The 13,381-nt window shown below is 41.4% G+C and overlaps 1 protein-coding gene across 11 annotated transcripts in view; it reads left to right on the top strand.

Annotated features, from left to right (window-relative positions):
• The window catches only part of esrrga (estrogen-related receptor gamma a), a 175,491-nt gene that overhangs the window by 151,594 nt on the left and 10,516 nt on the right, over positions 1-13,381 (top strand). For all 11 annotated transcript variants that reach the window (XM_039795375.1, XM_039795386.1, XM_039795383.1 and 8 more), the window contains 2 exons: positions 12,609-12,715; positions 12,813-12,975. In XM_039795375.1, the coding sequence (XP_039651309.1) occupies positions 12,609-12,715; positions 12,813-12,975 (270 nt within the window). The remainder of the gene's footprint in view (positions 1-12,608; positions 12,716-12,812; positions 12,976-13,381) is intronic.

Here is a 13,381-nt window from a genome sequence, read left to right as displayed (position 1 = left end):
CTCTCCTGTCTGTCCGATGCCCTGTGTTTGTTTTGTCATCACCATGTTGACAGTGTTTCCATGACAATGTGTGTATGATGACACTTAAACACACAGAGCTTTAGGTGTCTGCTTAAAAAACACACACTCAACACAAATATTCACACACACACACACACACACACCATACACACACACACACACACACACACACACTGGTATTACCTCTATCAGGTCACACCTTGGTGGTGACACACACCTTATGTCTTTAGAGTCAAGCAACCTGACAGATACATGCACACACACACATGCATACACAACTTGCTTCACAGATGTTACCAGCTGTCGCTGTGTCCACGTGTGACACACCATATCAGACCGACTGAATTTAAAATGAAAAATAAAAAAGTCCCTTGAAGAGTAGTGGCAGCCTATGATAGTGGAGTGGTATGCATAAAGAAAATATGATCACATCATCAAACAGCACCTTTACTAACATCAGCACTTTTAACAAGTGAATCAAATTCTTTAATATTAAGAATGACACTGATTTTAAAAGTGGTGTCTGATGAAAATATGTTTTTGTTTTTTCTGCTCAGCTTCAGATTACAGCCTCTGATTAAAAGTAATTTTAATCATTTTGATTCTAATCTCTGAAAAATCATGAAATGCACTCACTAGATAGATGTTCAAGTAAAAGTGAGAGAAAAAAACAAATGTTGAAGTCATGAGATTTGGCTCAGCAGCCCATTGCTGTTTTTCTTATTAGTTTGATTACATTAGCAAATCAAATTCATTTGTCTATCAGCCTTTGAGACACAGCCTGCAATCTGAGTACACTGACTAATCTGCATCAAATAATGTCTCTCACACACACAAAACACACACCAGAGAGAAGCCGCATACATAAGCACGCAAACAAGCGGGCATATACAAACGCATGCATCATAGACGCACCCATGAACACACAAACGTACACTTCTGGAGTAGAACTAGTACACAGTGAATGTGCACAAATGCACACAAACACAGACGTGCACAGTTTTATAATATGTGACATCAGACGAGCAGTAACAAATAAATCAGCACACCATCTGAGCCCATCATCATCTAAGTCATCACCAGCAAACAGTCAGCTTTTACTACTTTCAATTTGCGTGTGTGTGTGTGTGTGTGTGTGTGTTGTGTGTGTGTGTGTGTGTGTGTGTGTGTGTGTGTGTGTGTGTGTGTGTGTGTGTGTGTGTGTGTGTGTGCGCCCTGAGAAAGAGAGAGATGATGTGATATGATATGATATGCTGGCGGGGCATAAAGATAGATGATCATAATTACGCACAGGCCAAACTCCATTTCAAATCATCATCATCCTATTCTATCTGTTGGGGCACACATGTACACACATACACACACACACACACATATACACACACACACACACACATCCAAAGCAATATAAAGAGTTCACACATACAGGGATTCACAGACACACACATATCACACACCTATGCATGCAGCAAATCTAGTGGAAGGAGGGACAGGCTTGTCATGGCGTCACATTATTTCTGTCGGTTCATGCAAAGTTCACAGACAGGCATGAAATAGTTTTCTCTCTCCCTCCACATCCTCTCTTTCTCTTTCTACTTATCTATCTACTTTCCTCATTGTTTCTGTCTCTATATTTCCTTTTCTGCCCTTTATCTTTACATGTTCTCTTTTTCTTATTTTCTCTGCTCAGTCTCTCTGTTTCTTCTCCTACCATTGCCTTCCTCTCCCTCTCTTACCCCATCATTGATCTCACCTCCTTCCCCCTCTCTCTACTCTTTCTTCCTCTTCTACTTTTAGTTTATTCCTCACTCTCCCTTTGTTTTACTCTCACTTGTCCTTTCTGTCTGATGCTCCTCCTGCTCCCTCTTCCACCTTCCCTTTCTTTTCCCCCCACCCCCTCTCTCTCTCTCTCTCTCTCCCATCCTCCACCCATCATTCTTAAATAACAGTCCGGAGGATTCATCCTTTCCATCAGGGAATAAGCAGGTGGGAAAATAGGATTGGAGCGTGCCTGTCACTAGCTTGGGACGACTTATGGTCTGTGCACACAACACACACACACAGCGGCAAATTATATATATATAAATGATATAGGTATAAACACACAAAGACAGGTACACCTTATGCACATACTGTACACAAGAAAACACCTGCAGATAGGCAACAGTTTGGGACTGCCCCCTGTGGTTGGCCCAGAAATATTAAAAAGGTATAATAGAATAACAATATGTTAAATGTTTTGTATTATTTAGAACCATCCATTAGATTGTTGGTTCTTTTTGTTAAGTTAAACTGGAGAAACATAACAGAAAGAACCGAATATGTATTTTTGTCATAGTTCTTGCTTTTTTGGTTGGTGTCTCAGTAATGTACAATGTATAGTGTGCATGTATTTGTACACAGTACTTCATCCTTATACAAGTGTGTCACTTCCCACCTGCTATGTGGCGAGGACCATGTCTGTGGTCCACTGCTGCACTGTGCGTTCACCTGCACACACAAAACACGCACGCCACACACACACACAGACACACAGTAATAATGTGTGTATATTTGTGTCTATTTAATCGTGATGGGATGTTTCATCTGCAGGCTTCCATCACAGCTGGCTGCCTTATTGTCTGGGTCAGACTGATGGGCATGTGTGCAAGTGTGTGTGTGTGTGTGTGTGTGTGTGTGTGTGTGTGTGTGTGTGTGTGTGTGTGTGTGTGTGTGTGTGTGTGTGTGTGTGTGTGTGTGTGTGTGTGTGCTTCTCTGTGTGTGTTCTCAGCTGAATGCATTTTCAGCTTCTGTTCACCTATTAGTGTCCTGCATGCATGTGTATGTACCTACAACTGTTTGTTTGCCAATACAAGAGCAGACACATTTATCTCTGATACATCTAAACACTTATACTTGAACAATATGTACACATGCGAGTGTGTGTAGATGTGTGTGTGTCATAATCTCTTTTATTGCAATGCATAATGACCCCGCAGCACTATTGGACAATTAATTAAGATTTTCAGCCCAGGCTTTTTCAGGCCCAGATGAGAAGGTGGAATGAGGTCTAATGTTCGTGTCTTCGAGCTAGGACATTAAGGCACGATGCTCTAGGAGAGAAGGCTGTCTCTCTGTGCACATTCGTTTTCATCTCTGTCTTTCTTTTAGTCTGTGTATGTCTCTCTCATTCTCTCTGTTCTCTCTTTCCTCATTGCTCCATTGTTGAACCCTTCCTCTCAAAGCATGTCCTGGATGATGATATTGGAGACCATATCTCTAATCTGTGAATGGTAAATTAATCCCTGTGGAGTTTCTGCAGTCCTCTCTTTATGGAAAGATACGGGGGATTAGGAAGATAAAATCAACACAGCCTCATAATCTCATATACAGACACCTGGCTTGGACATGGACCATTGGGTTTTGTTTTAAAGCCACAATCAGCAAGTTTTTATTCATACATCAATAGTGATTTAAAAAAAGAGAATATGTCTCATGCCCCATCCACAATTTACTTCTTTTGAACTATAATATATTTTACCTGTCATATATATATATACTTTTGTAGCCCTTTCTAATGCAAAATGTTGTTTGTGACAGTGACAAAATAAGTGTGAGATTTTATGTAATCGCAAGTTGTCTCCTGCTCATTTTTTTTTCCGACTGCAGGGCTGCCCATTTGCTGATGCTTGGATTATGGATTTACTCTTTTCAGGAGAATATGTTATGACAGGATATTGTTCTGAAAAGATAATCCACCAAGAGATCAATAGACTGTCTCAACCCAGTTAATTGAACAAGCTGGGAAAATGAATTCCTCACAGACCAGATAGATATATATATATAGATATATAGATAGATAGACAGACAGACAGACAGACAGACAGACAGACAGACAGACAGACAGACAGACAGACAGACAGACAGATAGATAGATAGATAGATAGATAGATAGATAGATAGATAGATAGATAGATAGATAATTTGAATTAAAAACCTTTGTTTGATCTTGATCTTAACCCAGTTGAGTTTATATAATTTAACCACTGGCTACATAGTATTCCCCAGAAAGTATTCCTCCTTTTCACTTCTTCCACATAGAGAACTGGCAAATGATGCTGATGAGATGTGGTGCACACTGTTGCCAACTGACAAAGCAAGGATTGTGGTAACGTACAGTACTTGGCAATATTGTATGCCACTGACTGGATGCTGCCGATGGCCTGAGAGAGACTCGTCCTTTGTGTGTCTCGTGGAGTCTTTACAGACGTGGGGTGACTTTCCCTGGGGTATGAATTTTGAAGTTAGGTCCAATCAGTGTCTTAGTGTGTTTCTAATGACGCTTTTGAGTAAGTGGCAAAACGTCATCAAAACAAAGCAGTAAGTCCAGCTGTCTGATAGGCATAGAAATATTCACATTATGTCCTTTTCATTCGGTTCATACCTTTTTTAAAAACTTTTAACTCAGTGTTTTTTATCTTCAAAACTGTCTGTCAGCCTTTGTGTATGTGTGTGTGTGTCTGTGTGATAGAGGAATGTAAAAGCCCAGACTAGTGATGATGTCACTCCCTGGCCCTCCTTATTAAGTCTGGTGTTGTCATCAACGTGCGGGCATGTGTGTGTGAGAGAGGCAGAGAAGGTTGGTATCTAAGCTTCTCAGTTTTGTGTGCACATGGTTAATTCCCCTGACAGATTTGTGCACACATGCTCACACACACACATAATGGTCATTCTTGCCTGCATCAGCATTGTATCAAATGAGGCAGAGACAGGATACAGAGTTACAGGAAGATGGGGTGGCTTGAGTGAAAGAAACGAGTAAAAAAGGAAGATATAACAAATAATGTTGGAAAACAGAAATTATTTATGTAGAAATTAGTTATTTTACCAAGATATTGTCAAGCAGAGCAGCACTCCTGACACTATAAAGAGACAAGAAGACATGGCCCCATTGGAGCTAGCTGTGGCACATGCCCACACACACACCCTCACCCACACACTCCTTGACATGGCCCTGGCGGGGCTAGAAGTGGGTAATTAAAATGTAAATATTGATATTTTATTATTTGAAATGCCTCCACTGCAATGCTCTTAATGTCACTCCATCTGTCGTCTCCACAGAGACTCGGGGTTGCCCTCGACGTCCGTCCGCCCCCACCCAAGCAACCCCGCCACGGCAAAAAGCTATAACACTCGACACACGTCTCTGTGTTGCCGCGTCTCCATTTTGGCTCTAATTAAGTGTTAAATATTAGCACCCGCAACCACAGAGGCAGCACACACCACACATGTAGAGAATACAGCACACGACCCTCCTCTCCACCTCTGTCTCTTTCCCCTTGACTCTCTCTTTCACACACACACAGAGCACTACAGCAATGGGAAGATTTTAAGTGTTAATCTTGCAGTGCTGCTGATGGTGTCTAATGTATGCAATTAACAGTCAGCCAGGGCTGAGGGTTTGGTAATTAGCTTGCTGTTCACACTGATTAGAGGCTACTGCAACCCTATGACTGCTCTACTCTCCCCGAGGCCGCACAGAAAAAAGGGGGGATATGGGGGAAGGAGAGGGGGAGGGTAGGAGGGGAAAGAAATAGAAAAAAGATATTTTAGCCAACAAAATAAGAGGGGATGAAGGTGAAGGTGATGATGCATGTTTGTGTGTGCAATATGTGTGTTAGAAAAGTGACTGATAGTGTACAGATACAGAATTCATTCATATATTTGAACAAAAATTTGTCACCTATCGTCCATTGTTTATTTACGATATGTGCAATTCAATGCAGTTGAATAGGCAATTATTTCATATCAGTAAACTTAAAAACTATCACCAAAACCTAACCCAAATTATAACCAGACAATAACAGTAACAACATCCCCTTTCAACATGTTTCAGGACATGTAAAAAATGATCTGCTTTGAATAATTTTTTTTTTTTCAATAATCTCGTTAAAGATTATTAAAATTACATTCACTCTTCCCTCATGAAAATCCAGAATTTATGAGTAGGCTACATAAATATCTTTTACTTCTAAACTAGTTCCGATGTCAAAAAATCCTGATTGTACGTACACATCTTAAAGTGAGATTTTAGGTGAGCACATAAATTCAACAGATGAATGTGAAAACAACCTTCTAGTATCAAACTCGTATCAAGCATATTGTAGGTCAAACATCCAAGTGAAGGAACAATAAGTAAGAACACATTTTTGAGTGGCAGTAGAGCTTAAATGTTTTTTTTTCTGTTACAGCAAAGTTGTACTGGAACTGGCAAAAAGGAGGATAGAAATGGACAGTAAATCTGTTCCATTCTGTTCATCTTTTGATGCACTGAAAGGATTTTGACAGAGCAACTAAATTTTTCTGTCAATGAGATAAAACTTAATTTGCGGTTTGCACTTTCATATTATATCAACTTCACTTGACACGTAATGTTTTTTATAATGTAATTGACTATACACATGTATGTGGATGTGTGCCCTGTATGTGAGTGTGTCTTTAAGCCTCTCTAAATTAGCTGGTTCTCTGGGTAGATTTGTTTCCATTTCGTTGCGCATCTCTGTGTAATTGGGTCAGCTGGTGGATGTGTGTGCATGTGTGCCAGCATTTGTCAGCGTGCTTGTTGTGTGCGTATATCTTGTGTGTGTTGTTTCAGCTTGGCCAAAGCCATCACAGGGGGTCCGTGTTCATTTGGGCCGGCGTCTGGCCGTATGGTACAAAACAGTTTGAAATGTGCACATACACAATCACACAAACACACGCTGAAAAAGCATCACAAGGGAGCACTTACTTTGCACAGCATGCAACAGTGTGCACACTAACACAAATTTAAACACAAACATGTAGAGAAAGTGGTATGAAAGAGAGCACTGGAAACACATAACACAGGGTGCAAGCAGAACACACACACACACACACATTCAGCACAGCGATGTGCTGGTAACTGTTGGACACTTCACGTGTTCTAATGCAATCTCTGTCTCAGTGGGCCAGAAGACTTAAATCTGTCCCCTGCAGAACACAATACGTGTACATGCTGCACAATCCACTATTCCCTTCGCACCTACAATGAGCGACTAGACAATCAAAAAGCAGTTTACATCACAGTTCTTTATACCTCTTTTAAAATGCCTCCTAACATACAAGATTTGGTACACTAAATCAATACACTAAATTTAAAACGTGTCTATTGTTAGATTTTGTGTAACAACAGAGAAGAAACATTCTCATATGTTAAGTGTCTATTACATGTCTATTACACATGTTATGTTGTAGCATTGTTGGACACCACATGTGCTTTTTACTCATTTGTGTAATGAGAAGCTCTAGGCCAGGATGCCCCCACACATCCAGTTTTCCTAACAATGCTTAGTGTGAATTTAGTTCTGCTGTATTGTGTTATATTTCTATGACAGTGTGTGAAACTTATTGTTACAACTTTAAAACCGATAACTCTTGATAAGTGTTTGAGTCTTTGCTGTTAAATTGTTGCTGCAGACTGAGAAGTTTCCTGTGAAATGTGTCCTGGGGCCATGATCAAATAGGACAGAGCACAGTGTCACTGGTAACAGAGCAAGCAGGTGCTTTAAGAGTGCAAGGCCAGCAACAATTTTGAAGATGGACCACCATATGTATTTTGTAATATTTTATAACCGATTTGTATTCATTCAGTCAACTTTATACACATGTAAAATATATTTAATTAAAAGCAATGATTAAAAGGCATTTTTTCAATTAAAATGGCTACAGAAACAGCATCTGTCATATACAGAGGCTGTCCTCTGCAGCCAAGATGCAAAACCATTAAAGGCAGACTATTGAATTCCAATTCCAAAAGAAAACCTATGAATGTTATGTAAAACTGCAATGTTCATGATCCGATTCCAGCTAAAGACCTTTGTCATTACTCTCCATTGCGTCAATAAATGACATTAAGGATTAAACTTAAAATGGTCAAGAGAAATACATTTTTTGTATTTGCAATTTAAGAAAAAGGATGAGGTGGCAATCTTGAATTGTGGCATTACTTAAATTGAGACATTTTAACTTGCAGCACACAGGTGAAGGCCTCTGAAAAAAATGTTTAGTTCAGTCTGCAATCTATGTACAGGAAAACAACTTTTCTGTAAGTAATACTAATATGATATGATTTACTTTCACTTTAAAGGGGTTCTAAAAAACACCCAAATTTATGACAAAAGTCCTGCTTTTCACTGCAGTGACAGAATAGAAAGACTAGTCGTGTGTTAATAACTGGGATCATATCAGCATTGCAGCCAATTTTCACACCTGTCACATTAATACACACACACACACACACACACACACACAAACAGAATAGCCTATATCGTACAAACACACACAGATCCACATGCACATACAAGTAGCTTCACAAATGCCACTAACTGTACACACACAAGTGCGCAGGTACTCATAAGCTTCACAATCGGTTCTCACTGGTTCCTATTTGCCCCGTAACCACAAGAAAACAAATATAGGCCTCCTGGATATGTGTGTGTTGGTCTGTGTCTTTGTAGCAACTGGGGCGTGATAGAGGGCTATCCTGTGTGTGTGTGTGTGTGTGTGTGTGTGTGTGTGTGTGTGTGTGTGTGTGTGTGTGTGTGTGTGTGTGTGTGTGTGTGTGTGTGTGTGTGTGTGTGCGTGCGCGCGCCAGACTGTTGTGCGGTCTCGGGTGTAAACGTGCAGTCAGGACTCATTTGGCAGACAAACAGGCCGCAGGGTGGCTGGGGAATCGACGAGTGTTTGTGTGTGTGTTTGTTTTTATGTGTGTGTCTGATAGAGCAAAGGGAAGAGAAAAAAGAAAGAGGGCGCGAGAGCAAGCAGTAGAGGTTAAGTCTGCATGACTGCACTGCAGCCTCTTTCTGTCAGACCAATGTATGGCACACACACATCCCTACACACACCACACGCTTTCTCTCTCTGTACCTTCATAGATACAAGAGAGTGTCCTAATATTTTAACAGCCACACACACATCGTTATCCAACCAATCATTAACTTGACCTAATGCACCCCTTACCTAATCCAGATCATTATGTACAAACTTGTGTTTAGTAAAAACAAAATGAATATATGTAACCCTGTCTCCTCAAAATGAAGTTTACTGTATATACTACTAAATGGTGTTGCAGGATATGCTCAGTAGAAAACGTAAATCCAGCCCAGGAAGTGTTCAATTCTTACACGGCACAGAATATGTAGAGCTTATACCAAAGACAAAAGCATATATCCAGTAATAATGCTGTCCAGGGAACACATGGCTTTACTTGCAGGTTGCGTAGCAATCTTCCCTTCTTTAAAGTTTATATTAATAATTTATTTGTTTTGATCTTTATTTCCATTGTACATTACTGTACATTCAGCTCAGCCCACCGTCAGCACAGTAATCACAGGCTGTACAACATCCACACATACACAAACATACTCCCACACATAGTATGAGATCCCTTATCAATGGACAGAAAGGAAATGTAATTAGAGCCAAATAGGGAACCTTCTTTTGTCAAGTGAAATCACAGGTATGAAAGAAAGGTCTCCACCCCTCCCACCACCACCATCTCTCCTTCTAACACCTCTCCCCCTTTTACTTTCTTCTCTCCTCCATCTCACTCTTTCTCGTGCTCTCTCTCTCTCTCTCTCTCTCTTCATCAATACCTCTCTCTCTCCATCATCAGCACTAAATTCCCATTGATGTTTCTTTTCTTCTGCTGTATCGATCGCTTCATGAGAAGGAGGGGAGGAAGGGAAGAAGGGAGAGATGGCGTTATCTGTTAATTAATTTGTCCTGAAGCTGGCCGCCTATTAATCAGACAGATAAGAGGCATTGGATGGCTGAACAGCGCAGACAGGCTGGTGGAGAGGGGAGGGGAGGCGAGGGTGGTCGGGAAGGCCCACGTACATACACACACACAAACACACAGAAATACACACAGATAGAGACGCACATGCAGAGCCTCACAGAAACGTGTATGGGAATGTATGCATACAAACATGCTGACAAACAAGCCAGCGCACCTCCAGTACAATTATGTATATTGTATTTTTATTACACACACACTATGAGCATACACATATTCACAAAATGCATTCACATACCACACATTAACCTACACACACGCACAAACCGCATCCTGATAAAAATCATTGATGAGAAAAGCTGCACTTTCAGCTCAATAAATTAATCACATGGGTTTTAATTATTTGTGTTTCTTTGTGTGTGTTTGTGCACATATGAGTGCATTTTTATGTGTAATTGGGGAGATGTTTGTTGATGTATGAGGTGTGTGTGTGTGTGTGTGTGTGTGTGTGTGTGTGTGTGTGTGTGTGTGTGTGTGTGTGTGTGTGTGTGTGTGTGTGTGTGTGTGTGTGTGTGCCCACTTTTTGAGCAATGTGTGCCCCCACTCGCCCCAAATCAGATTCCACCAAAGGGATGTGTGCCAATTGATTGAACCCTGCGCGCTGGTCCTAATGCCAGAGCCCTGAAAACCCACATCCACACACACACATTAGAACACACAATCAGTGACAGCATTAAATGATATTAACCACTCACTCATATCTTCTTCTCTTCACTTGACCCTGGGGTTTAAACAGATTCAATAGGTGTGTGTGTTTGTGTGTGTGTGTGTGTGTGTGTGTGTGTGTGTGTGTGTGTGTGTGTGTGTGTGTGTGTGTGTGTGTGTGTGTGTGTGTGTGTGTGTGTGTGTGTGTGTGTGTGTGTTAATTTTAGCAGTGCCCATGCTTATTTCCGCTGACCACGATGAGTGGTGAAGTCCTCGGGACCCCCTAAAGACATCTGCCTCTTTAAATGAGATGTGTGTTTACGTGTGGATGTGTGCATGAAGAACCCCTTAAGAAATTCACCTCTAATCCCTTCTGATGGTTTCATTAAGTAGAAGAAGACACTGCCAGTTGGCAACAGAACTGCTCCCTTCACTGTGCTGTGTGTGTGTGTGTGTGTGTGTGTGTGTGTGTGTGTGTGTGTGTGTGTGTGTGTGTGTGTATCAATCATACACATTTGGATTCATTCCAGTGTTTCTATGCATTTATGTCTATGTATATCTGATACTGTATGTGTGCGCAGCAGTGTCTAACTACTGAATATATGTGTTGCACGTGTTTGTGTGTGTGTGTGTGTGTTCTGTGTGTGTGTGTGTGTGTGTGTGTGTGTGTGTGTGTGTGTGTGTGTGTGTGTGTGTGTGTGTGTGTGTGTGTGTGTGTGTGTGTGTGTGTGTGTGTGTGTGTGTGTGTGTGTGTTGGAGATGTTAACAGTTGAGTTGTAGATAGAATGAATTAGAGCACATTACATACAACAATAGCCGGCAACCTGGACATAATGAGACGCCTGCCATTACCCATCAACACACTGTGAGATAAGAGCCCCTAATGCACATGCACAAAAACACACACCAACACACACTCTGAAACACCTACCATCTCAAGAGGAGGCTCATGGCAACAGATGTTGAAGAAATATCTTCCTTCTCATCTGCCTGATTCTCCTGGCAGGATGCTTTTCTCATATACACACACACACACACACACACATACACACACACACACACACACACACACACACACATACACACACACACACACACACACACACACACACACACTGGAGGGCTGCAGTGAGGTCTGACAGGTGTGCTCACATGGACCACTGTCTTTGCCTTTCCTATGAAGGCTTGCACACACACACACACACACACACACACACACACATGTAGGCAGACAGGCAGGTGTGAATGGACAGGTGTGTGAGGAGAGGACAGCTGTGAGGAAAGGTGTGAGTGGGCAGGTGTTCCATTAAAGAGATAGATAGACAGAAAGAGAGACAACAAGCACGAGTCTGGTGCACTTAAGTAAGAATGTAATCAAAAGGTATTAAATGAGGAAGCGAAGATTTTACACACAAAATGACAAAGAAAAAGCAAACATTCAGTATGGAAAGTGAAAAGTGCAGACAAAATGCAGCAAGCAAAAAATGTAAAACAGAGAGAGACCCTAACAGACAGGAGATGCAGACAGAGATGTATCAAGATGGATGGAAAGAAGGTGAAGCCAGAATCAGACACACAGATGGTACACAGATAGATAACACTAACAGAAAAAAGGCTTGCATAAATTTATATAGACAAGTTATAGGAAAAAAAAATGGGTTTTTTTTGGAAGGGGTTTTTGAGGCGCATAGCAGCAATTAGTGTGTGTCTTTGCGCAGCCGTTTGTAGCGGCAGCGGCGCCAGCACGCAATCCATGGACGCCGTTCGGGGAGATAAGGCCTGCCTTTCCCCAGAGAACAGCCCTGGGCATAGGGGAGAGAGGAGGAGGAGGACTCTGGACAACTGGATGGAGGGAGGGTGGGCAGGGAGGGAAGGGAGGAGAGCCGATCTTGACCCTCTCACTAGCTTTAAAACAAGCTTTACTCTCTCCTTTTCATTCCCTTGGCTCCTCCTTAACTTTAACAGCATAACTGTTTATTAGAAACTGTTTTTACAATAGTAAAAACACAGTGCTTAATTTTTTGCTAACTGTTTTGGGGCAAAAAAAATGAACAATCCTCTATCTTGCTTTTCTTCTCCGTCCCAGGTTTCTCTACGCTGTCTTTGGCAGACCAGATGAGTCTACTGCAGAGTGCATGGATGGAGATCTTGATCCTACGTGTGGTGTACCGCTCACTGTCCTTTGAAGACAAGGTTAGCCTCTTTCGCTTTATGTTTGCCTCTTGCTCTGATTAAATATATAAATATGCATGTTTATTTGCAACCTCTCTATCTCTGTGTCTCTCTTTAGTTGGTGTATGCCGAGGACTACATAATGGACGAGGACCAGTCGAAGCTTGCTGGACTTCTGGACCTGAACAATGCCATCCTTCAGCTGGTCAAGAAATACAAGACTATGAAGCTAGAGAAGGAGGAATTTGTCGCCCTCAAGGCCATCGCTTTGGCAAACTCAGGTTTGAAATTTTTCACGTTTTTATCTGTGTGTGTGTGTGTCTGTGTGTTTTAAGCTTGTGAGCACGCGACTGGTGAAAAAAGAGTTAATCCTAGGAATCTCCAGTCCCATGGGACTCATTTAAACTGAACCATCAAAAGACTGATTTCATTACTCTGCATCTAAACACACATACACTTCCCACTTTCACTGTTAAAGCCACACACATTTGTCTAACTCTTAATAGTCACACAAGCCGATGATTATTTTAAGCATGCATACACACGTAAAAGTACAAACACACACACGTCTTCAACCTGAAGCCCACTTCCCACCCTCAAACAAAGTGGCGATCCCTTTTACAATTAGCATAGTCGTCTCTTCAGATGCCTGTTAAATAAGCTAAAATCATTAGAACCCAAAGTCTG

The sequence above is a fragment of the Perca fluviatilis genome, chromosome 3, assembly GCF_010015445.1.
Source record: "Perca fluviatilis chromosome 3, GENO_Pfluv_1.0, whole genome shotgun sequence".
Taxonomy (NCBI): Eukaryota; Metazoa; Chordata; class Actinopteri; order Perciformes; family Percidae; genus Perca; species Perca fluviatilis.
This window is presented reverse-complemented; position numbering and strand designations above follow the sequence as displayed.